Source organism: Dermacentor albipictus, chromosome 5 (genome assembly GCF_038994185.2).
Source record: "Dermacentor albipictus isolate Rhodes 1998 colony chromosome 5, USDA_Dalb.pri_finalv2, whole genome shotgun sequence".
In the NCBI taxonomy this organism is placed as follows: domain Eukaryota; kingdom Metazoa; phylum Arthropoda; class Arachnida; order Ixodida; family Ixodidae; genus Dermacentor; species Dermacentor albipictus.
The window spans coordinates 96999434-97025421 of NC_091825.1; the positions used below are offsets into that span (position 1 = coordinate 96999434).

General features: G+C 45.1%; 1 protein-coding gene across 1 annotated transcript in view; it reads left to right on the forward strand.

Moving 5' to 3' along the window:
• LOC139046727 (hepatocyte growth factor receptor-like) overlaps positions 1 to 25988 on the forward strand; it is a 66899-nt gene that overhangs the window by 23182 nt on the left and 17729 nt on the right. Inside the window, exons 4-9 of the mRNA XM_070539435.1 lie at positions 2373 to 2521; positions 4655 to 4793; positions 17508 to 17777; positions 19443 to 19579; positions 22161 to 22355; positions 23043 to 23154. Coding sequence (XP_070395536.1) covers positions 2373 to 2521; positions 4655 to 4793; positions 17508 to 17777; positions 19443 to 19579; positions 22161 to 22355; positions 23043 to 23154 — 1002 coding nt within the window. The remainder of the gene's footprint in view (positions 1 to 2372; positions 2522 to 4654; positions 4794 to 17507; positions 17778 to 19442; positions 19580 to 22160; positions 22356 to 23042; positions 23155 to 25988) is intronic.

Here is a 25988-nt window from a genome sequence, read left to right on the forward strand (position 1 = left end):
TACGGATTGGACCCTCAACTCAAATACCGGCTGGATGCACAGCTTTCGAAAAGCTGACACACAATGTAACTACAACTTGATTTTTTCATTTGTAATTACTAGCGCCTATGTATTACGTGTCATAATGTTTCATGTTATATGTTGAAACTCATTTTTGATTATCACATTCTGTGCGTGTATTATTTTAACTATGTCATTCCTCATCTGTTCAAATGCTCATCGCAGTCTACATCGTGGCCGCTTGTGTGACTTTGTTTACAAACTCGTTGGGGGGAGACTTGTCTTTGCCTTTTATATTTACGTGTGCGTGGATGTATAGGACTGTGCGCTGTGGATTTGTGACTCTGTGACGTAGTTCTTAATTTTCGTTCTACGTATTTTTACATATATTGGTATTTCTGCTGTGAGAAAAGCAGTAGCCGTCACCATAAAACGTGGCAACACCTTTCTTTTATTTTCCTTTCAATAATGAAAAAATAGCTTAGGGTGAATAGAGTCACGCCCGCCTGCCAGAAACAGTAGGTGCGCGGTGGGCAGCTACCCTGATGACATCATGGCGTGGAACAGGTAACAGGTCTATACTTACTGCTCTCTATGAAATTATGGGGTTGTACGTGCCAAACTCCGATCTGATTATAAGGCATGCCGTAGTAGGGGACTCCGCAAATTTACACCGCCTGAGGTCCTTTATATATACTGTGCACCTAAATCTAAGTACACGGGTGTTTTAGTATTCCGCCCCCATCGGAAGGTGGTCACCGCGGCCGGGATTTGAACCCGCGACCTCGTGCTCAGCAGCCCAACATCATAGCCACTAAGCAACCACTGCGCATTCTCTATAAAATAATTTTACTGGGTGACATTAAACGTAACATAACGACATACCATTAATTTAGATGATGCCTTAAAAACAAACAAGAACAGATTAAACAATAATCGTATTCTCCCGTCCACACATGAGTTTGGATCCTTTTCAATGTTGAGCGGGAGCAAATGTGCTACATTATTAAATGGAGAGCGCAGAAGAATAATACATAAATCTAGGAAGTTGTAGAGTACTTTATGACTTCCTCGATTTAGGACATCTCACTGTAGGCTCCCTGAGCACTCGCATCTGAGCTCCTGAGTAGCTGAAGCGCACACACTATATACCTCTGCTGAAACCGAAGTCCCTACACGAAAATCCGCAGCGGCCGAAATCTGTTCTGTGCAGGCCGGAGAAGTATACACACTTCAGCATGCCATCAACAACCTGAATCGCCACTTAGGGTGATTTTGCCCGCTAGCACGAGCGCACAAATTGAAGGTAGTCACTGAACAGTGCACATCGGCGTTCAAGTCAAGGCGAGTCTTGACCATTGCTTATGTATACATTTGTTCGTTTGTATGACTGATACTGCTAGGCCATGTGAAGAGGTACAATTTAGGGAAGCGGCTTAGCGCAGTAATTGAGGCTACTGAATCATGAATGCAGCTTCCTGCGCACAAGACGAGGACGAAGAGACTGAGACACACCGCACTCGTGTGTCTCAGCCTCTTCTTCACGCTCGTCTTGTGCGCAAAAAGCTGCATTCATGTCCTACTAACATGTCCAAACAGTAACCTTAGTGAACTACCGAGACAATGCGGCGCATCTATTACTTATTTATCTGTTTGTTTGTTTTTTGTTCATCTTGCGGAAATTATAATTGCCTTTTTTTACTTTGTTAAAGCATGCAATACTGCCACCACTATTCGGCATGTTCGTTAAAGAGGAGGACAATATTTGATGTGAATACAGATTAACAGCCTGACCAAATAGTCAAAGCGTTGGGCCTAAAATTCAGCCACCAAGGTACAAATCTCAGATGGGCCACGAAAATTTCCGTTCGCTACCTCTCTCACCAACTAGACCATTCCTACACCTTCCCACCCACACCTCGATGTCCCAGCATACGTTTCATCCTTCTAACAGTGACAACCGAGAATTGCTACGAGGCAGTAGTTAAACTGGCGAATTTGCGTTTTGTAGCCATGACGGCTACTGCGCCACCAAAAACGTCAATTTCTCTCTTACGAAGATAACTGCTAGATAGGTGAACGGCCTCCCGCAAGCTCTGTCGCTACTAAAGAAACGCTGAACCGTTCTGCAGGACAGTCAATGTCCTGTAGGACATTCCTGCACAAGATCCTGAACGGACAATGAAGGCAGCTGCCTGCGCAGGTGCCTATATACAATGCTGGGAATTTACTTTTATGCCCTGATTGCTAAAGCGAGATATGAAAATTGTCGTTTTTTTTTTCCACGACACTTCAGAATACTTTCCCGTTGCATGTATCGAACTAGCAAATATAGTAAAGCATTAGCTGAATAATTTTCTATGGCATTTCAGGTATATCCGTTGAACGGACCTGTCTCTGGCGGCACTAACATCACGATACTCGGTGACAACTTCGGCTCTCCTGAGCGCAAGCCTTACAGCAGCATTGAGATCATGATTGGGAACCACACTTGTGACCTAGTTTACTGGGACCCTAAGCGGTAAGTGTATGTTGCGTACAAAAGCAAGGATGAGGTTGGATTGCCGCAAATGAATAAAATGTAACAAAATCGAAATTTGACCGCTTGACAACTCCTTGCGCCGCAGAAATTTCTTATTTTTTTTTGGGGGGGGGGGCAATGAAAAAAAGGAAGAAATGAAAAGCAAGGAATGCTCGTTAGCCACAAAGGAGTGTTTACTTTGGACGAAAGATTCCATGAACCAATTACCCACCGAATAAAAAGAAAATGTGATGCTTGGTCTAGAGAGCATCATGCGCATACTGCCCGGCATCGTACACCGGCGAGACGAAAAAGAAAGAGACACGGTATACAATAAAAACCCCCATATAATACAAGACGAAATTTGGGGACGGTGAAAAAAGTTACATCCGCGTATAATTCATGTGAAGGAAACTCAGCCAGAACATTTATTTACATCGTATTTCTTGCTTCAGTCGTCGACGTCCTCGGTTGCACAATCTCAGGACGATTACTTCTGTGCCATCGAGCGCGTTCGAAATGGCGCACTTCGTAAAAGCATGGTAAACAAGGTCCCCTGAGATTTGGAGGGCAGATTGGGAGGGAAGGGGTGGCATGGTTTCCGATCCTCTCCGCAATTAAAATAACCTTCCTCTTGAAGGCAACCCAGCACTGTTTTCGCAGTCCTTACAGCTTCAATGGGAGAAAAAAAAATGCAACTTCCGAATAACATGCGCTTCACACGACACCGTGCACTTCCCTGCGAAGGTGAGCACTCGCTTCCTATGTAATCGCTTTATGGTGACCGAACTCGCACTGTCTCCATACGGTGGAGGATCATGATCATAATGGTAGCCATGAAGCAATAACGAAACCAGAATACTGAGCCCAATTTTCTGGCTGAAATTTTTGTTTGGATCCGCATATACTACGAGGAGGAAATTTGGGACAGTAATAACTGAAAACATATATTTGTACTATACGCCGCCTTTTCCTTTATGTTTCATCAGAGGTGGGAGATTTACTAATTACTTATGGTTTACTTTTACTTATTATACTTCTATATTTCAACGGTGTTTGGGAGATTGGAAAAAGGAAGAAAAGAAACAGTGACGCTTCACTTCGTGAACTCGGGTTACGAGCAAGCGTATGGTCGGCGCGAACATACATAGCGAGCACCACGGCGTGCAAGTACAAAGGGAAAGGGCGCGAACGTTGTCGCGGACGCAACATCGATCTCGACGGTGTGACGCCTGGCGTGCCACAGGGAAAGCGCAAGTGCTGTATATTAAGGCGATAGTCTTAAGTGTCTCATGGGTTCGGAAAAATCCGTTGTCCGGCGTCATCGGAAGAAAATTCAGAGTTCGGCGTTATGGCATCAAAATTAAGTAGCACCAAAATTAATAGTGTTACCCCCGACCATTGGGGGGAGTTGAACCCACAACCTTTCGTGTTAAATCAGGCAAGCTTAATTAGGGCACTTGAACCCCACGACCTTTGGTGAGAGTTGAATCCTCGACCTTTGGTGGGATCAAAATTCAATGCCGCCATGGCGCCAAAATTGATGGTGTCACCACTGATGGTCCAATCGACAACACTGCACTGCTTGTACAACCATCCCGCAACTCCCGACGTAATCGTTGGTGCTTTGCGTACATTCGAGAATTTTATATCAGTATTCGCGTCACGCGCACTCTCATTAGACAAGGATCCTTCCACAACATTACAAAAATTTTGGATGCAGTAGGGGCGTCTTTTACCAAACGATAACTTGATAGCATTGATAGCCCGTTGAAGGACGGCCACCGGCAAAAAAGTAAGTCTACGCTCACCAATAGAGCAACGCCGAGTTAGTTCGATGCAACGATTATTCCTGGTGCGTGGATCCGAATCTTACGTGCTAATATGGGACAATAATAGCTTTTCCACAATAACATTAGTATCATAGAACACCATCAGTGGAGTCTGTGTTCAGCCAGCGCGGCTTTTTGAAATCAATTTGGGCGTTCCCTTTGATATCGCTCCCAACGAAAGGAAGAGAAGGGAAGCGAAGGGGTGGGAAGCTGCATGTTCTCTTTCCTCTTACATATATTACTTTTCTATGACTCAGAGAAAAAGAAACCTTGACGCCCTGTCTTCTCTCCTCTCTTTCAGAGTTGAATGCAAAACACCCCCTGTGCAGTACAGCTCGAAAGTGGACATTGTGATAAGCGTAAGCGATCTTTTCAGTAACGCCGGCAAACGTTACGACGTTCTGCAAAATCGTACGATTCCCTCTGGCTTCGAATACAAGGTACGTGAGAATCAAAGAAACAAAAAAGCAACAAGTTCCTCATCATTCATGATGAGGAACTTGTTGTGTGCGTGTGCGTGCAACATGTGTGCGTGCATTTGCTTGTGTGTCTCAGTGTGCTTGTGTTTTTTGTGTCTAACATGCGTGTGTGTGTAGTGTGTGGTAGACAGCGTTCGGTTCCTTTGAGTAAACAGACAGTTGAACAGCGTGTGCGCTTAAGATCGATGCACCTTATAGAAACAAGTAACACTTTAAAACTTCTTCCACCGGCGTTGGTATATCCTATTGCTGGCACCCGTGACGAAACTTTAATCTTGACGCAATTGTCTGTGTTGCGTTTAGATACAAATTGTTTAACGTAACTTGTTGTATACTGTGTTTTTTATTCACCAGAAGTGTTATCAAAACCACCTAACTAGCTTCTCGTGGTCTTTTTCTTTAGGTTGCGTCGTTCAGCGAAGTGGCGCCTAATTATGGGCCAATAGCGGGAGGAACGAACGTTTCCCTGAGAGGAGTTAACCTCGACGTTGGCTTAGAGCCCGTAGTGAAAATTGGCAGAAGCCCATGCCGGATACAAAGGTAACTGAATACTTCAGATGTTATTCCGAAAGTGCTTTTAGCCACCGCTAACGGGAGGAAAGCTTGGCGTTAACATTGTATGCGATTTCTCAGTGCGTATACTGCTTATGTGTTGAAATGTGTAAGAACGTATCTTAAGCTAGATAACATTTGTTCTTAAGAACGAATAATTATATAACCTGCCCTTAGTCGCGCAGTAACGAAATCCCCAAGCGATACTCTCCCTTTGCGGAAACATAATCAACAACGCATTATCATATTTTACAATTGTAATAGAATATTTACTGTGAGAAAGAGAGGTGATACGTTCAAGGCTTCACCATCCTGCCTTTGTGGCCCGTCCGCAGAACGATGCATAAAAATTTGCGCCAGTGTTCCACAAACGTTTTTAAAGCTTCATCCCTTCCTGATGTGCTTAGCGCACTGAATGAGCGCCAAATAGATGTAATCTCTATATCCGTGAATCTGAGTCCTATCGACGAGTGATATCACAACCGTTCTCAACAGTGTCGCTTTTTTTATACGCTCCTTCAGCGTGATTAGGCTCCTTACGTCAGGCATGGGTCTTATATTTCTTAAATTCCTGTTCTTTTTCGATAAGCACACTTATCCATGTATGCTCCTATATTTATGTAACATACCCTTTTGACGGCGGTGCATGAAACTGTGAATGAATGAATGAATGAATGAATGAATGAATGAATGAATGAATGAATGAATGAATGAATGAATGAATGAATGAATGAATGAATGAATGACAAGCAAGTCGTCCATGTGGGTTTGTTATCACAGAGTCGAGAACAAGTTTCTCCATTGTTCAACGAGCACCGTGAGCCGTGCCATTCTGCATCAAAAGATGAAAGTCACCCTGGCCATTGACGGCGTTGAGGTTCCTTTCACTACGGCGGACAGTCTGCATCCGACATTCATGTACATGCCGAATCCCGTGATCAACGACATTTATCCCCGGAAGGCCACTTTCAGGTATACGTATCTGTGAATAACTCCGACAGCGAACGAATTGTTTCGTGATTAGTGTAGAGATTCCTGCAAGGGCAGGGGATGGTGGTGGGCGAATTGTTTATGGGGGTGCCTGCGAAACAAGTATTCCATCAAAAAATGCGAGGTATATATATATATATATATATATATATATATATATATATATATATATATATATACCAGAAAAAAGCAGTTCTGGGTCCGGGTAAATATTCACAGTGAAGTAGACGCGCGTATGAAGCGGTTTATTGACGTTTCGGCCGGGGTCCGGCCTTCATCATATATATATATATATTTATATCGAAATACTGACCGCCACACAAGGGCGCTATTGCTTGAGGCACCTCGACAGGACCGTAGGCGGGCGCCAGGGGCGTCATCTACCGGGCGGTCGTTTTCGACCCGAATGAAGGCAAATCACAATTCTGACAAAGGTACTGAGGCGTGCTCGCTAAACTGGTGGGACAGCAGAATATACCAGCGCGACAGTTGGTGTGTGAGTGTATTCTTCCACCGCTCTGTCGAGAGAAGCAAGCATGAGAGGAGAAAAGAAACGGATACGGTTGGGATGTTTACCTGAATAGCGTCTGCATGTTAATCATTGCTTTATTTGGCTTTGAAAGTCACGTGATTGAATGCCGTGCAAGTGTGATGCCGCTTCGAGACAACTTTCCTGAATGTATGCGTTCTTGTTACATACGTGTTCTTCGCCTCTGCGGTGGCGAGTTTACGGGCGTCATTTTGCTAGTCCATCTATTATCACTAGATTAATTTCTCACTAATCAGAAGACCTCTTAAACGTGGTGACAAGCACAGGAATTTAAGGTGGAACTAGGCAACAATGGATGTTCTAGAATAAAAAAAGACAGCTGATTGTTAGAAAATACATCCTCTTAAATATTTGGGAGTCAACAGAAGCATTATCTGGTCCCCAGATGAGAGAATTGTACTCCTTGGGACGTTATAGGAGAAAGCCTCACGCGAAACGCTTCACTAAATTTTCTGTCGCTGAAACAGCTTATGATTTGCAGCGAGAATTTCACCGTGGAGGTGAATGGCCACTTCCTGGACAGCGCTGCTGCTCCATCGATGACAGTGCGAGTGGATTCTTTGAACTTGAAGAAAGGTGAACCAATTAAGAAGGTAGGAGACCGCGGTTAAATTATGAGTCGTGCTAAAGATTTTTGTGTTGGCCCCACTCGGTATGTATGCGGCTACTAACAACAGCTACTAACGAACACCTTTGCGCAACAGAAATTTCGAAATCGGAAGCGGCGCTTGAAGCAACCCAGGCGCTATGGTACCAAGGCTTCTGGGGATGCTAACGTGTTCTTTAAAAACTGTATTTTCATAATTTCTCGTAATACCCTGAGTGTTAAAGAGGAACAAATTGAAGGTGAAGCTTGTATTTTCTTTCTTCTTAAAAAAAATTCGTGCCGGAATCCAGCGCCAGTGTCAATGGGGCGTCATGGATATTATAATGAGGAGGGAGGGGGGAGGCGTATTTGGGCTGTTGTAACTTATAAGAAGTTGCGGAAATTTCCTGAGTTCTGTATTCGGCTCTTCTGGAATGCAATGTAAGCCGTCATTACAAATAGCGAATTGGCTATATCCGAGAAGACGCTGTCAAAATTTATGACTTCACGGTGCGAATTGGTGCGGGAACTTGAAGTTGGCGTCGCCACTCAAATTTCCTTAAATTGTGCGTCTTTCATGGCTTGCCAAGCCTCCCTCTCAAGTTAGTAATGGTTTCTTTAGTATTGTAGAAGGGACAGTGCGCTGCAAATGCAACAAAATTTTGCTTTTCTCGTTACTGTCCTTCAGTTTTTATTTCCCTTCCTTGAGGTTAAAATGAAGTCCGCACATCTCCTCTTGCGTGTGCGTGGTCGCTCAGTGTGGTCGACAGTAGTAATCTTATCGCCGCCGTTATTCTTGGTGTAACAGTAGGTGGTGGTGGTGGTGGTGGTGGTGGTGATGTTGAAGCAGGCGGGGTTAGCCTGGCATACATAGCCGGCAATTGTTCCGCCTGATCCTCCTTCGAGTTGAGATCAGGGGTGTGTCACCAGCTGTCGATGAGCCCCGTGTCTTGCAGGAAGGCTATCCGCAGTCGTTGCGCTCTCTTCCTGAATGCCGTGGGCCCTCCGCGGAAAACAACGTCCTCAAAAGTCCTGTGCGTGAGACCGCTTTTTTGTAGCTTGTCGACCATCGCTTTTCTTTCTGGGTCAAACTGCGGGCATAGCCAAATGAAATGTTCGATGTCGCCAATGTCACCACAGAAAGCACAGAGTGGGGAAGCACGAAGCCCAGTCTTGAATAACCAAGCTGGGGTGTACGCGGAGTCGGTCCTGATGCGGTATAAAAGCGTCGCTTGTTCGCGTGTAAATCCATGAGTCACACAGGGTTCGTGTGGATTCTTGTGCATCTCTCTAAAGTGAAGGCGGATTGCACCCTTAGAGTTTTGAAAAGGTTTTGGAGCTTTCCCTTTTGGGACACATGTCAGCGCTAGGCGTGCAAGGGCGTCAGCTTCCTCGTTTCCATCAATTCCTACGTGTGATGGAATCCACTGAAACCTTATGCTAAATCCTTTGCTCGTTAGGTCGTCAATCAGTGCCAGAGACTGCCTTGTAAATTTCTCTGGAGGTAGGCCCCGATGTAATCTTTGTAATGCTGACTTGGAATCCGTCAGCACCACGACATCAGGTGCAGAAAAGGCCCGTAGTTTCCGCAAAGCCGTGGTTATTGCGGCGCTTTCTACTGTTGTAGAGGAAACTACGCGATCCAGTCGGCCAGACCATGACACATCAAGGGATGGTATGCAGAATGCCGCTGCACAGCTATCTGTTTGCGCGCACACCGAACCGTCTGTGTATACTTCTAGGTCGCTTTGAAACACAGTGCTCAAGTGGTTCAGCACAAGAAACTTGGCTTCGGCAGTTGAAATGGTGCGTTTCGTCGGTAGGTGCGGTACATTAAGGCTACAGGTAACGTCCGGAAAAGACCATGGCGGGTCAAGGCGGCTTTGTTTAGGCCATTGCAATCCTAAAAATCGGAAGGTGTTCAGCGCCGCATGAAAATGTGAGCGAGTTCTTGCTCTTAGCCGCCGGAGAAGCGCCGTGCCTGCACGTGACTCGCCCAGCCTTAATAGCTGCGTCAGCAAGGCCTGAGATGCCAAGAGGTGGAGTGGGAGAGACTCTGCCTCATTAGTGACTTTCTTGTTTGAAGCCGCCGTTGGAACTCCCATCGCCAAGCGAAGTCCCTTTCTGTGCACTGCCTCCAAGCGCTCGAATTGACTCGATGACGGTGATATCAGAGGGAGCTGATAGAGAATGCGGCTTGTTATCAGTGCAGCGTTCAGTTTAAGCATGGATATAGGATTGTTTCCCCAACGTACACCTGCCAATCGACGAAGTGCGTTGATTCTTTGCACTGATGCAGCCACAACACTTTCGACGGCACCACGCTAAATTAGCTTGTTGTCGATGGTGACGCCCAGGAATCGAACATGAGTTGCACAAAGAATTGAATGACCTCTGATATTCAGCGTCAGACGTGTTGACTTGCGTCTCACTCCCGGGAAAAGCATGAAGGCAGATTTTTCTGCTGATAAAGACAGGCCAAGCGTCGATAAGTGGCGATCGATAGTGGAGATTGCGGCCTGGGATATCCGGGCCAAACGTTTGTGTTGGTACCCCGAGATCCAAATGCAGATGTCATCTGCGTAGATGGACATTTTAACTGCCGTGCGACCTACTTTCAGGGCATCTGGGAGGCTGGCCATGGCAACGTTAAAAAGCAAGGGGGATAGGACACTTCCTTGTGGGACGCCGAGGGAAATTCGTCGTTTGTCACTCATTATACTTCCGAGCTTAACTTGGACACATCGGTCACTGAGAAATTCATGAACGAATCGAAGAGCATTTCCAGAGACGCCCACGGCTCGGAGTCCGTTGATGATGCCTGTGTGAAGCACACAGTCGTATGCCTTGGCACCGTCCATAAATATGGCGAGTGTGGAAAGGCCGTCTACGCGATGGTGCTCGATATGGCTTAGTAGATCCAAGACACTGTCCTGGGCACTCAACCGTGGACGAAATCCGGTCATACATGATGGCAGTCTATTTCCTTGCTCAAGATACCATGTTAACTTCGTAGATATTAGTCTTTCCATCAACTTTGATACGCATGATGTGAGCGATACTGGCCGATATGAGGTGAGGTTTGCAGGATCCTTTCCGGACTTGAGCACTGGCACCACCCATGCTGTCTTCCACGCTTCTGGGATCTCTCCTGTGCTCCAGACGTGATTAAATATGTCCAGAAGGGCTCGTTTTCGTTCATATGGCAGATTTGTCAGCATCTGATTGCTGATCGAATCGGGACCCACAGCACAGCGTCTTCTTAATTTGCTAAGCGCCAAATCCAACTCACGAAAGGTGAATGGCGTATCCATGGTATGGAATGCTGCAGACAATAGAGGGTTCGATACTCCTGCTGATCTGCCAGATGTGTATACGTCTGCAAAATCTTCTGCAAGGGTTTGCAAATCTTTTCCTTGCTTTAAAGCAAGTGCTTCGAATGGCCTGTGTAGGCGAATCTTTCCAGATAGGCTATTCATTACTCCCCATATCCTCGTCATGGGAGTAAACGCTGATAAACTCTCACAGAAAGCAGCCCATTGAACTCGTCTTAATCTTTTTGTGTGACGACGGATGACAGCGTTTATCCTGTTGTATTCAGTTTTCGCAGATGGATTTCCCGTTTTTCTCATTAGTTTTCGTTCCGCTCTCCTACGCGCTGCGCAGAGGTTCTTTAGTTTCAAATCAGGAGTAGGGAAATGGTCTGGCAGTTTCAACATTGAGGTAGCCACTCTTTTGCTCCGCAGCATATCTGCGAACAGCTCACCAGGGGATTCATCCAACGCTTCTCTGTATGTGTCCCAGCGGGTCACAGCACAGAATTGTCGCCCGGCAGTGTGAAAGCCGGTGATGGTGGTGAAGATCGGAAAGTGGTCACTGCCTATCCTGTCTGGGGCCGTTGTTGACGATACGACAAGGTCTGTAGAATGGATCACGAGGTCTATGGCACTCCATGAATCTGGTGGTCTGAAGAAAGTTGGTTTGCTATCGTTCGCGATACATAAGTCAGCAGCATCCGTGGCTGCGACAAGTTCCTTGCCTCGGTAATCTGCAGTCTTATCTCCCCAAAGCGAATGATGTGCGTTAAAGTCGCTACAGATTATTATAGGAGAGGGGCAACGAATGCAAAGGTCCTTTATGAACGCCTCCATGGAGACCTTCCTGCGCGGACTTATATACACCGACACCACACTGAGTATATACACCGACACCACACTAGGCACACTTGCACAGCGGCGACTTCCAAGAAGGTAGAACAAAGGTCTTGCACTGGTAAGGTGAGGTGAGGTATTTCTCGCCTGATGTATATCATCGCACTTCCATTTGCAAATGATGGTATACTCGGATTTCCATGTCTGATGTACCCTGGGATCGTCCTTCCATTTGGGAGACCGGCCTCCGAGAGGGCTAGAATTGGTATAGGTATGTCTCGAAGGAAAAGGCTGAGTTCGGAAAGACACTATAGAATGCCGGCGCAGTTCCATTGCATTATTAAGGGCACTTTTGGACGATGGAATGGACCAAGTGGGCGAGAAGCTGCCATTATGTTACTGAGGGTACCGGGAAGTAGAGCAGAGTATTAGTGACTCAAGAGCCAGCACTGCTTCCAACATATCCTTCGTTGAACTAGCAGGCATCTTCGCGACGTGGGAACGTAGTGCCGTGAACAAGGCGCGTATCACATGCTGGCAGTTTTCCTGCTGACTGTTGCCAAGTGGTACTTGAGGTCGGTTTACTGCGGCCGCATAGGTGCGTTTTTTCGGACTCTTTTCGAACAGGTTTCTCAGCCGCTGTGACCGTTTGCGTTGGCTCAATAACTTCGTTTATCGGTGTGAGAGGCGGGAAATGAGATGCGTACTCTGTTTCCAAACCAGTTAGTTGTGGCGCTCTGGACGTCTTCTTCGTGTTCGATGGTGCGCTTGCACTCTTTGGACCCAGAACAAACAACTTATTTCTCCGCTGAGCAGCTGTCCGCGCAGGACATCGACCGTAGCTAGCAGGATGGTCACCGCCGCAATTTGCACACACAAAGTTGTCTTTAGTTGCACAAGTCTTAAAGTCATGAGGTCCCCCACAGCGCTTGCACCTCTGTTCTCCACGACAGTACTTAGCGATATGTCCGAAGCGCTGACACTTAAAACAGCGTGGTGGTGTCTCCACGTAGTCGATAAGCTCGTGTCTGGTAAAACCAAGGTTGATCTTCTCCGGGCGTTCAGAATATGAAGCAAATGTGAGAATCGCCGAGTTCGTGGGCCTTGACTCCCATTCAGATGACGAGGTTTGGACCCGACGGGTGATTCTTCTTGCATGGAATACTCCCTGAGGTCTCAGGTAGGTGAGCAGCTCTTCATCCGAGTACCATTTAGGGACTCCTCTAACAATGCACGTGTTTTTCATATAACTGTGCTGGACATGGGCAGATATGTCTATGCCGCCGATATTCTTGGTCTCTAGAAGGACGCTGGCTTGTCCTTCTGTCTCTACATCTAATAGCAATGCTCCCTGTGCTGTGAAGTGGCTCTTCACTGGTGCTCCACCGAGGATCATTTCAAGCTCAGAATACAGGGCAATAGGGTTTACTTGCCTTAGATCAGCTCTTTCGGATGTTGCAGTGATTAACAGTGGAATGCCCTCCGCCCTGTCTTTACGATGGCGCACAATTCGGAAACCACCCTCGTCCATGTCCAGGTCTGAAGGGTTTGCCACGTTGTTGCCCTCGATGATAGTTGACTCGTCTTCAGATTCACCAGTGTCTTGTCGTTTGCAGTCAGGCTGGCTTGTACAAACCAGCTGGCGTTTCTGACCCGGTGTCAGCCCTTGGGAGGTCATGGCGGGGTGCTCGTCGGTGCCAGCTTGGTTCCTTCTAGCACCTTGTGAGGCTTGTGAGGCTTGTGTAACAGTAGGACGCATAGCCTCCTAACATTTTAGTTTCATTCCAAATCTTATCAAACAAATAGAAAAAGCAGCGTTTTATGTTGCGAAGACAGTGTTTTGCTTGCAAGCATTTTATGTAGCAGCAACCGCTTGCCGTATAATAAAAAAATTAGTTTCGCTCTTCGCGCACTAAAGAGGTTGCATTTAGTCAGACTGAACGTACTCCACTGACACCTGCAAGAGCTTGGATAAGCGGTTAATCTCTCCAAAAATGTTGCCAGCGCTATCTCAGCTCTTAGTTTGTTTTGAGTATCCTGTTTTTTCTCAATATTTCTGTACTTAGTACACTGGTGCGCTGTCTGTCGTGGCTCATGGTCTTTGTGTAATGACATAATGACAGCTTCTATACAGAAGTTGCACATTGTATGCAACTTCGTGGCATAGCTACGAATTTTGTACGATGTAAGTGTCTAAGAGAATGTAGTTCCAATCCATCTTTCATCATATTCATTAAATAGAACTTGCCGCATATTAGGTCTAAATGCAGTCGCTACATTCTGTGTTAGGCACGTTGCATCGGTATTACTTAACAATTCCATTGTCACTTTTAGAATGCGCTTTCGTTTAACTTAACTTACAGATATACAGGATGTTTCAGTGAAAACTTTCAAAAATCCTTAGGATTGCCTGTGGTAGATAGCACAATTCTAGTTTCTGAAGTGGTATACTCGAACGGGCGGACACTGCTTGCACAAAATAAATCGAAGTAAGTAGTCAACTAATCAATCAACTAATTAACAAAAATGCACAAATTAGGTTATAGCTAATTCTTTTATGGCCCATAGTGCAATTTAGAAATTCTAGCCGTGGAGTTCGCAAGCCAGATCCACTTGGAACGAGTTCTAAAGATGGCACCAGTTCTGAGATAATAATTCCCGAGCTTTGCGAAGAAATGCATCGGCGTTCCAGTTACCTTCGTGCGTGAATGCGTGAAACGACCTATTGTTAACAAACTAACTGGATCGCCAATGCATTCCTCCGCGAAATTCGGGAATTCATATATCGAAACTGGTGTCATCTTGAAAATTCGTTCCAAGTGGATCCGCCTTGCGAACCCCGCGGCTAGAATTAGCAATATGGACCATAGGGTAATTAGCTAGAAATTATTTAGATACTATTTTTATAATTACTAGATTTTGCATATCAATGTTTCTTGCAATTCTTGTCCCCCGCTTCGAGTAGACCAGTTCATGAACTAGAGTTGTGCTCTCTGGCACAGGCAGTCTTTAAAAAAATAATTTCAAAGTGTTCGGTGAGACATCAGTGTGTAACACTTTTATGTTGTCTGCCTGCTATGTCCTCCTTTGAGAGTCGCAATATATAAAAAATAACATAGTTGCAAATAAGATATATATATATATATATATATATATATATATAAATATATATATATATATATATATATATATATATATATGTAGAGAGAGAGAGGGAGAGGCAATGTCGTTTACTAAAAAACAAAACAAAAAGAAAACGGCCCCCTTAGCTCTGATGTGCTTTTGCACGCGTTGAGCACGATTGCAGACTATTGGCAGGCGCCTTGCCGCCTGTACGCCGTCAATTCCTTCTATCGCACCTGAACTTGCCTTCCGCACAATGCTTCATCTGTTCTAGCCTTTCCCCAGCTCAAGGCAGGCAACCAGGCATTTATTCCAGTTAACCTGCACGCCTTTCAAATCCTGTTTCTTTCTCTCCCTTTCTTGCACGTTGCTTCTCCTCTGAGTCTTAGTTGTCATTCGCCTATGCTCTCTTACTAGATGCACGTTTTCTGTAATTTATCATTCTTGTCATGACATCTTAGGCGCCAGTGTATCGCCTATACTTATAGATGAAGCAGAAGAAGAAAAAAAAACTTGTTTTACTCGCTCTATAGGTTTAAATTCTTTTTGTTAGTTCTGTTTATTGCAAGGCTGACTGCAGTATTACAGGCTATGTTATTTCATTTTTCATTCATTTCTTTCATCTCACAGTAAGACCTTCAGGAGGGCTAGTTAGTTCCTATTTAGAACTGAGGTTGAACGGCGCGAATAAAACAAGGACACAAGGAAACAAATACCACAGACAAGCACTGACTGACAATTGGAAGTTTGTTTGAAATTCTCCAGCCATTTTATACCTTTCCCAGCATAGACATGCATACACCAGTCGAAAACATATCTGCGAAATCAGCTACATCATATTCGTTCATGCAAAAAAGCTATTTCTTTTTCCGACAAGGCAAGAGAGGAAGCGCTTGCACATTTATCTCCTTCTTTTCTAATGTAATTAGCCTCTATTATTTATCGTTCCCTCTTATCTTTTCCTTTACCTGTGAATTTAATTTTTTTTCAAATATGGGAGTGCAGGGACACTTTTTACAATGTCCTGTTAAGTGACTCCCATAGGCATTGTTTAGGTTACTGCTGTGCTGACGAGCTCTGTCTTTGAAACACTGTCCCATTTGCCCTATATAAGCTTTTCCACAGCTCAGAGGTATCTGCTAGATAACGTTGCGCCTGCAGTCAGTGAAACGATATTTATGATTTGTGGTGCACAGGGGCCTTTCGCGCGTTTTCATTCGATTACATATCGAGGAACGCTTGCACGGGGCACTGAAAAGCAAATTACCATTATGTCTATTGGAAACTTTGCTTAGATTGTGTGACGAATTGTGCAAGTATGGCACCACATGCGCAGGTCTCTTTTCTTTATTATTTTCCTTCTGTGCTGGTTCCGAACTTATTCTTTTTTCTTTCTGCAACACGGCTTTGCATACTGAAGTAATGACAGAACGGAGAAAGCCTGCGCTCTGTAAGCCTGCGCCAAGAAGCTCTGTTTAGCTCACATACTTGTTTGTGGTCTAAGACATGTAACATTTCAGGCGACTTTGTGTCATGTTTTACTTTTCTCGTTTTTGTTAAAGTAAACGTACGTGTATAGCTTGCATAGCCGCACGCAACAGATACCATTAGTAGAAGAATAATAGGTGACAAGCTTTACAGCCATCAGCCTGACAAAATCTGTTCTCACTAGCTGCCTATACAGGGTGTCCCACATAAGATGAGCCAAGAAGTTAAATATGAATGGCGCGTCGGAAGCGAATTGAACCGAACACATACTATTCTCAATAGACTATAGTAACTCAGATAATTTCTTTCCCCATAACTAACTAATTAACTAAGTTTATTTACCCAACATCTTAATTATTTGCTGAGGACCCCCAGTATGACCGCAAATTTGTAGACAACCTTCAGAAACCACCGATCGAGTTCTTTACGATACGTCTCACGTAGTCGCTTTTTCCGGGTTGCCAAGAAAGCCCGCGAAATATGAAAAAAAGCCACGTGATGGAGCGTTTGCGCAGTGGTATTGTGCTACTCTCAAGCGTGCGTTCGGTGAGCAAGGTCGGCTGCATCGTGACTGGCATCGTCGCTGGAGTGACTGGCGACGAGGAAGCGGCAGGCCATTTTTTATCTCGTCGGCAGCGCTCAGCCAGCCGCGTGCATTTTCGCCGTCATTCGACGGAAGTCGACCTTGTTCACTCACCGAACGCACGCTTGAAAGCAGCACGATACCACTTCGCAAGCGCTCTGTCACGCGGTTTTTTTTCATATTTCGCGGACTTTCTTTGCAACCCGGAAGGAAGGACTATACGTGAGGCGTATCGTAAAGAAAACAACTCGCTCGGTGGTTTCCGAAGGTGCTCCAATAATCTGCGTATCATACTTGGGTTTCTCAGCCAATAATTAAACATTTGGCTAATTAAGCTGAAATAGTTAGTGAGTTATGGGAAGAACAAAATATTCTCTGAGTTACTATAGGCTATTGCGAATAGTATGCGTTCGGTTCAATACGCTTCCGACGTGCCTTTTATTTTTAATTTCTTGGATCAAGTTATATGGGACAGCCTGTATAGCACGAAAAAAGAAAAAAAAAGAATGTGAGAAACTATTTTAAAATCATTCTTAGCCCGACTCGTCGCTCTGAGCACGAGTGTCGTTAGCGTGCGCTCCGGTGAATATAGCGAGAAGAAAAAAATCACGTGCGTCCGTTTATTGTGTCATGTCTGCGCACTGCCCTCCAGGTATGTCGCGTATTGGACGGAGGCCGCAAGATGCTGTGTCCCGGAACGTCGCTGCTGCAGTTCTCAGTGATCACCGAAGCCGAGTTGCGGAAGCACCGGTTTCGCGTGCCAGCGTTCATCAGCTTCCGCATGGACGGCCTGCACCTGCCTCCCATCCACCTCGGAAGCGACGGATACTTCAAGTTTGAATACTTGCCGACGTCTGAACTAGACAGATACACCGAGCAGGAAGCCTCTGCCAACGTCCCACTGGCCACTACTCGAACGAATGTTCGTAGTCCTATTGTCCTTTCCGTTTGCGTCTGGTTGGTTGGTTGGTTGGTTGGTTGATCACAGGTGATATGATAAAGAGAACCTATTATAGGCCGAGCTCTATTTTGAAGTTCCATACGCCACTCCAGTCATTCCGTATATTTTCCGTAAGCTTTCCGTATGGTTGTCACGGAATATATATGGATTCCGTATAAATTCTCTGTGTGTTCCATAAAAATTGTACGGAAAGCATACCGAGTAGTTCAGTTTTTACGGAACGTTTGAGTATGATGGTTTACTAATAGTGTACATTAATGAGTAATCCACCGTCGTATCGGCTCGTCACACCTCAGTTATCCACTATAGTTCTTCTTTTTTTGCCCCCATCCCATCAGACACGCATACCTTCCTCCCTATTAGTTTTCCCAGCTCTACCCGTAACAATATGTTTCCATGTAGTTGTAGGAGTCGGCAAAGGTGCTTACGTAGAGGCTATGGTGGTTAAAAATGTTATATTTGGAGAGTGCTCACCGTAGGGACACCGCGCTTGTTTTAGGCTAGGAAGCGAATCCTTCTTGCAATTTATACTGCCAATGTGGTTACAAACCTTACTTTGCGTAGCCGTCTGATACTTCGTTATCGCTGTTAATGTACGACCATTTGGGTGAAATTTCCATTTCCCCCATTTTGCACGAACTCAAAACAAAAAAACTTCAAAAAATACTACCACTCGAAAATATTTTGAATGCGAGCGACCTCTCCTTACATATACACACAAATAACATTACCTGGCTAGGAAAATAAGAGAACATTGCATTTTTTTATTAGCGTCGTTTTCCGACCACGTGAGAATCTCATGCACCGAAATTAGCTTGCGTTCGCTCCAGCAAGCCGTTGAGCAGATAGTCCTCGTGTTTTTGTCTGCTTTCGATGTCACAGGTTTCACTCTCTCCAGCAGAGGCCTCATTACGAAGACTGTGGAATGAAAAATGCTGCTTCGACATTTTAACACTCTTTCACTGAACCTAAGAGAGGAATACTAACGCACTTCACACCGCTAGTGGACTCTTTATAATATGAGCTATATCTGTATTTCCATCGCGAAAAAGGTAAAGAAATCGAATATTAGCAGGGAAAATAGGAAAGCCACTTTTTTCTTAATTTGCTGCCGGAAGAGCAGCGGCGAGCATGTCGCCATATATGCTGTAATACATTCATAAATTTGGGTCTGCTTCATGTAGGGAAAGTGCCGAAACGTGGCCAGGACGACTCTCCCTTTTTTTTTTGAGTGCATGTGTTAGCGTTATCTATTTCTAAAGCAGTACTTGACCGCAGTTTATCGCCTGTTTAATGCATGTAGTGTTACTAGGCAATTAGGCTTGATACTAATTAGCATGTGATGGTGTGAGGAACACGCGCTATTGCTCAACTGCAACGATTATGTTAAGATGACCTATATCTTGCAAAGGTCTGATCATAAAAGTATCATAGTGGCATTCCCGTAAATTTGTGTTCGCCGTAAACATATTATCGCTGTTCACTCCGCGTCATTAGGTAACAATTAGGAAACAGCAAACTGCGTACATTTTAATAAACAATATTCTTCCCGGTTAGTTCTACTAGCTACATTGTTCAACCCCAAGGACTCTAAGATAAAGAGCACTTTGGGGTTTCTGTTTGCAGAATGCAACGTTCGCTGCTGTTAAACCATGGTATGGCCCAGCATCTGGAGGAACTAACATCACTCTCTTTGGAACAAACCTCGACACTGGGACAGAAAGAAGTGTGATGATCGGTGGAGACAAATGCACGATCTACAGGTATGCACGATCTAGGTATGCACGCGAACTGCACGTGTCATCTAAACGAACTTGCTACAAAACGCGAGCAAAAAAAAAAGCCTCTTAGCCAAGAAATACTGCTACAGTCTGTACTGTAATACGACAACACTCTGGAGGAGTGCGCTGTTGCGGACTACAAAAAGAATATGACCGACTATTAAGATACTCCCTATTGAAAAATTTAAGTGCAGCTCTATACGTGTTTTCACCTCGCGATATATCGGCTGGCGCGGACAATCTGTCTCCTGCGGCACGTTGCGAACGGAGTGAAGTGTGGCGCGACTGCCTCACTAATTGGCAGATCACGAGAGGCAGCGCGTGAATGACGCGTGGGCGCGATTCACAGCAGCCGCCGCAGACAGACCTCTGCTCATGCAGCTCTTTGTTTCCATGTATGGTATCGGTGGATACACACGCCGCATGCCTTATCGATTGCGTCATCGGTGAGCAGCAGATGCGCGCTACTCTGGCGCCACCTCGTAGCGATCGTCGCCGCAGACCACGTCTTGCGCGCAACTACGCTTCTCTTCTCTCGTTTTCGCCATACCTTCCTCCTCCGCTTTTCTCCTCGCGCTCTCTTCGCCATCGCCATCATTCACCCCCGGTGTTCTCCGCGTTCACACTTTCATCCTTGGTGGTGTTCGTTCGCTCAGTTACGGCGAGAGAGGCCGAGGGACGCCAATGCTCAACGCCGGAACGGCGCTTAAGAGCTGCGCTGTAGAGATATAGTTGGCTGATACTGAGCAAGAATGTACTTCGCAAAATAGAATAGAAATAGCGAAAAGAAACGTAGGATACTGCTCTCTGACGCACTTTCTTTTCTTCTTTTATTTTGCGCAGTGCCTTATTATTTTGCTGGATTACCATGAATTGGGCGCATGCTTCAGATTAAGTTTTGTTTCCTGCTCGCTCTTTCTTCCGAGTAAGCTGACGGAAGGCCAAAGGCATTTGTTGGTTTATTGGCAGAATTGCAGTGACAACTGGTACCTGACAGGCTGTCTCTTTCTAAGCTTTCCTATAAACGTAAATAAGGCTCCCAAATGACAAAAATATTTGGACGTTCAAGAACTCGGGCATTCTCATGAAACATAATGCACGTAAAGCCACAACCAGTAATCCGTTCGTCAATTATCGAGGACGAGAGAAAGAGAGAGAGAGAAAGACTGAAGGCTGGGTTTTTGACGGAAACGTCATGTGGCTTCTCGGCACCAATAAAGAATAAGGCAGAGTAGAAATGCCACTTGCGGACGCTCGTCGAGCTAACCGAAGAGAACGTCTGGTGTGGGGAGGATAGCTTACCTCCTCGTCCCACCGCCTCGCAACATTCCATTTGTCTCTATCTCCGCTGTTACCATACCTTGTTTTTTTTTCTTTGCGGCACAACTTCTTGCGGTAGACCGCAAGTTATAGATGGCGTTTTGCGACAACCGATGTATAGCCAACATTTCCAGTAAGGCCTGATGAAGAGTCTCTTCCACGGCTGAGATCGGGCTGTCACCGCTAATTTAAATGCAGTATTGTCCTAAGAAAGGTCGTTGATCCGCTTCTGTTACTCTTCTGACTGTCGAATGAGGTTGTGAATCTAAGTTAATGGGCCAGTACAAGGTCACTGCAGAAAACGTACCCTCGTAGAACGACGCAGAAGTGAGAAAATAGGTCATAGGTACTGTCATTTAGTGAAAGCGGTGCAATTTACTTCTTGCAAGGACGCGTGGTCCCTGATGCGGCCGCACGAGTCTCTTCTTCGAATAGAATGCGTGCGACAGACTCATATAAAGTTTGGCCAGGCGAGTCCTTGTGCGGCCGTCTCACGGTTTCCTCCTGGTTAAAAGAAATATACATAATATTGCATCGTATTATTATTTCCCTAATGAAAATTTTGTAGGCGCTTGAAGCCCAACAATTTAAAGAAATCCTGACTCAGTGAGAACAACAAGCTCAAGTTTGTCTTAAAAAGCGAAGCTGGTGATACGGTAGCAGTTTCTCCGCGGAGGCCATGTAGGGCGGCGTCCTGCGCGTCCTTATCCGTAATGAACACTATGAGGCCGTATCCTTTCTTTTTGCGTTGACTTCACTTTTTCCTTTTTGGGTTGAACCCAGCAAGTTCGGTCGTTCGCTTGGTTTCTTTTTCTCCTGCAGAGACGCATAAAACGTGGTCGGCCTAGGCTGGCGTCTTGCATAATCCAATTTGGCTACCTTGAAAGTAATTCTTGAAGTTCTCGTGCGATGATCGGGGGCCCCGAGGCTGCTGATCGCCGCGACCGAGCGTCGTCGGCTACGTTGTTTAATGAGTAAAGGCAAGGCATGAAATACAAGGACTGAAGAAGGACGTAAACGACAGTCCTTCAGTCCTTGTCTTTCCCGCCTTGCCTTTAATCATTCAAGCATGAACCAACTAGCCCAAGCAAGAGTTTTACTTGACGTTATTTAAACCCCCGTTCAGCTTTGGACGCTCGGTGTATAGCCGTGCGTTGTGGCACGGTGACGAAACAGTTCTGCCTCTATATAGCTATGTCGTAATAACCAATACTCTATTTTTAACTGCTATACGACGTGACAGGATGAACTCGACTTTTCTGGAATGCTCAACGAGCGCCGTCGCCGACAAAAGACACTTGAACCAGGAGATGCAGATTGTCCTCACTATAGATGGCACGGACGTTCCTTTCATTCCAAAAGAAAACCTGAGCTCCAAGTTCACCTACAAACCTGACCCCATCATCGACGACGTGACACCGAGGCGGTCTACTTTCAGGCAAGCGACTCAGAGGGAAATTGCGGCTGTTGTATCTGAAGTTGTTTTTGAGAGTATTTTGGGATGTTGATGATAATGGTAGGTCGGGTTTTCTAGCGCAGAGGCAACTAAGGTCATCTTGTGTCAAACATACAGCACTTAAATTGAAATGCAGACATTCCTTATCAATTTGGAAGATTTGAGCACAGACTTTATGGCTGTTAACGCGAACCTACGAGAGTGCTGTTAAATCTTCCGTTTACCATACACTGGTTTCTTCTACTTTCTTCCTGGAGTGATAAGATACCGTCCTCTGGTCGGTCGCCGCGCGTGAATTCAATGATGACATGTTTAAAAAGCATTAGTTAGCTAACATGTTTATTAATATCAAATGCTATGGCAGGAATGCCTACTTAATTACTGCACAAATAATAGATAAGGTTGCGCAGGCACCATATAAGTGTTAATGAGTTGGCTGTGCATGGGGCAGCATTCACCAAAGTAACATTTGAAAATTTATAAGTTGTGGTCTTTTTGTTAAAGGCTTGAACAACGTTACTATAGGCATAGGGTTACAGTGGGTACCGGTTGGACGAGGTCGGAGCTAAGTTGAACTGATTGAAAATAATTGGAAGCAGCTTACTATGTCTCGGCGGCATTAGCTACGTTGATGCTGATGGTCACCATGGGTTCAATAATGGTTCGCAGTGGGAACTTCTCTCTTGAAGTGACGGGTGCCCATTTGGACAGCGTGGCTCAACCTGCCATCGTCACTCGAGTGACCTCTCTGAACCAAGAGCAGAAAGAGAACATCAGAAAGGTAAAACGCAGCTTTTGTTTGTGACGTTGTTGTTTTTAGTAGAGAAGGAAAGGTGTGTTTGTGCAGACTAAATTCGCATATAGTATCCTCGAAGAAAAGCCAAACGCGTGCGTGTGTGTGTGTGTGTGTGTGTGTGTGTTGAGCGGCTAAGTGTGTGTGTGTGTGTGGGGGGGTTGTGCTAGAAAGCAGCTAGAAGGCCCGCGCCATGGCTGGGCGGCTGTGGTGTTGAGCGGTTCAGCACGCGGTTGCGGGATCGAAGCCAGGCCACAGCGGGCGTATATATATATATATATATATATATATATATATATATATATATATATATATATATATATATATATATATATATATATATATATATATATATATATATATATATAAACAAAACGAAGACGCTCGCTCCGACACGAAGGCTGGTTGGTCCTCCGGCCGAAACGTCAGTGAGTATGCCGAATCCCATATTGATGCGCTGAAGATATATCTAGATGCTTCAATTATACCACATGGTCTGAGAAGCAAATTCCGGCCAGAAAGCTCTGAGGTATGCAGTGCCAATGACATTGGATGGTAGCATTCTTTAGCGACTGCAACGCTTGCACTGATCCGCATCTTAATATGCCACTGCGAGTCCTGTGTGTCAACGTGCTTAAAGAGAGTATTATGTTTGCTTTCTTCCCCGGATAAGAGCTTCTCTAGAACATTATCAAGCACAGAAAACGAAGCACCGAGTAAAACAAAATCTACAAAGATGTTTACGCGACAAGGTTTCCGACAGTGCTCGGCGCCTACGGCAAATTCGGACTGCCAGGAACTTCATTACGTGAAAAAATGCGTCGCTGCAGGATAGCAATGTCATAAACCTTTTGAACGCGTCTTTGCCGTCAGTAGAAATTGCTGTACTTTCAAAAATAAGTATTTTGCCCAGCAACAGGTGGTTTACGCGAATTCCAGCTACACAAGGACTTAGATAATTGCGCGCGAAATTTCCGGTTACGGGAGTTCTTTCATGAACGATCATATGAAAAAGGTACTCGTAATATACTTCCCTCTCAAAAACATTGGACTCCACCACCACAGCGAGAAAAATGGTTAGATTTATTTATCCGCGTGGTTCGGAGGAATATTCTTAACGTCTATACATTGCACGCCCCCTTTCGTCCCAACGTATAACGAAATGAAACCAGCGCCTTGGAACCAGCCGACAAAGGAGCAGCGTTCGTAGTAGTGAACCGCCAACACTATATCACTGAAGCGAATGGACAGTTATATAACACTGTGTTTTTTCAAACTCTTCCCAATAATCCGACCAGTGACTTCAAGGTCAAGATTAAAGAAACGCTGTCCGAGCTATATCAACGAAAACCGATAAAGACACGTACGGGGTCTCTAATGCGTCCTAAATCACTCCAGTAGCAGGTCGCTTTATTTATTACCAAAAATTCATAAACCAAGGAACCCAGGGCGTCCAATTGTTTCAGGCATATCTGTTACCGAGAAACTTTCTTGGCATGTAGATCCGCTAATCAAACCAATTCCCCAATACTCCGCCTCTTTTATAAAAGACACTAACCATTCCTTAAGCAAAATAGTAGACCTACACATTACCTCTATTTCAGTGCTTGTGACGCTGGATGTCATATCCCTTTATACGAGCATTCCGCATTCAGATAGCATTCGTGCTTTGTGCCTTGCCTATGGACAAGCTGGGATTGACAAGCCCATCAGCGTTTTCACACTGAGCACCCTATTAAAGCTCATACTGAAATAAATAATTTCGAATTTATTGGCAGCCATTATGTACAGGTCAGTGGTACTTCTACGGGAACATGGATTGGGCTGAATTATGCCAATAGTTTTATGACCAAACTCGGAAGTGAATTTCTAGAAAACTGCGCCCTGAACCCTTTAGCGTTTCATTGACGACGTGTTTCTGGCGGGGTCCCATGGCGAATTGACACTGCTTAGCTTTATAGCTGCCTTCAATAGCGCTCACCCGAGGATTAAGTTCTCACATAGCCACTCCACTTCATAGATCGACTTCCTCGATGTTACAGTGTCAATAACTGGAAATAATCTGTCAACAAAACTTTACAAAAAGCCAACCGACAGGCGTCAATATCTCCATTACCAAAGCAGCCACGTTCGCCATTGTAAAACCGCAATTGCCTATAGCCAGGCAGGCCGTTTTAGGCGTATATGCTCCGAACAAAAAGATTTCGATGCTATCTGCGCGGAGCTAAAGCGTGCACTCGTGGACCGCCAGTAAACCGAGGAAATTATTGATGATGTAATAAAATGACCCAGTAACTTGAAAAGGGAAGATATTCTCGTGAAGTCAAAGTCGACGGTGACCGCTCCTACAATTAGCCTTATTTTGACGCCGTCCGCGTCGATTCCGAATGTTTCCGCCATTGTTAAATGGCATCAAAAAATTCTAAACCAAAGTGAAAGGCTTATAAAAATTTTTACAGAGGCATAGTGAGTAGTGTACCGACGCTCAAAAAGAAACATTCGCGATTTGATGACTCTTCTGAAGTCGGCGCCCGCGTACCTGCAGGTTGTATTCCTGTAAAGTATGTCCACATATGGTAACTATACAAAAATAGCGAAAAGCTGGGCTTCAAACTTCGCGCTCCGCATCAGAGGCCCCCTAAACTGTGACACTTCGAACGCCATTTATCTGCATGAGTGTGGTACGTGCCACCTACAGTATATTGGTCAAACAGTAACGCCGTTTAGAATCCCATTTAATAATCCTCATTCTCATGCAAAGAAGTTCCCACACCTTCCGCTGTCAAAACACCTATGTACAAGAGGACACTCTTTCTATGGTA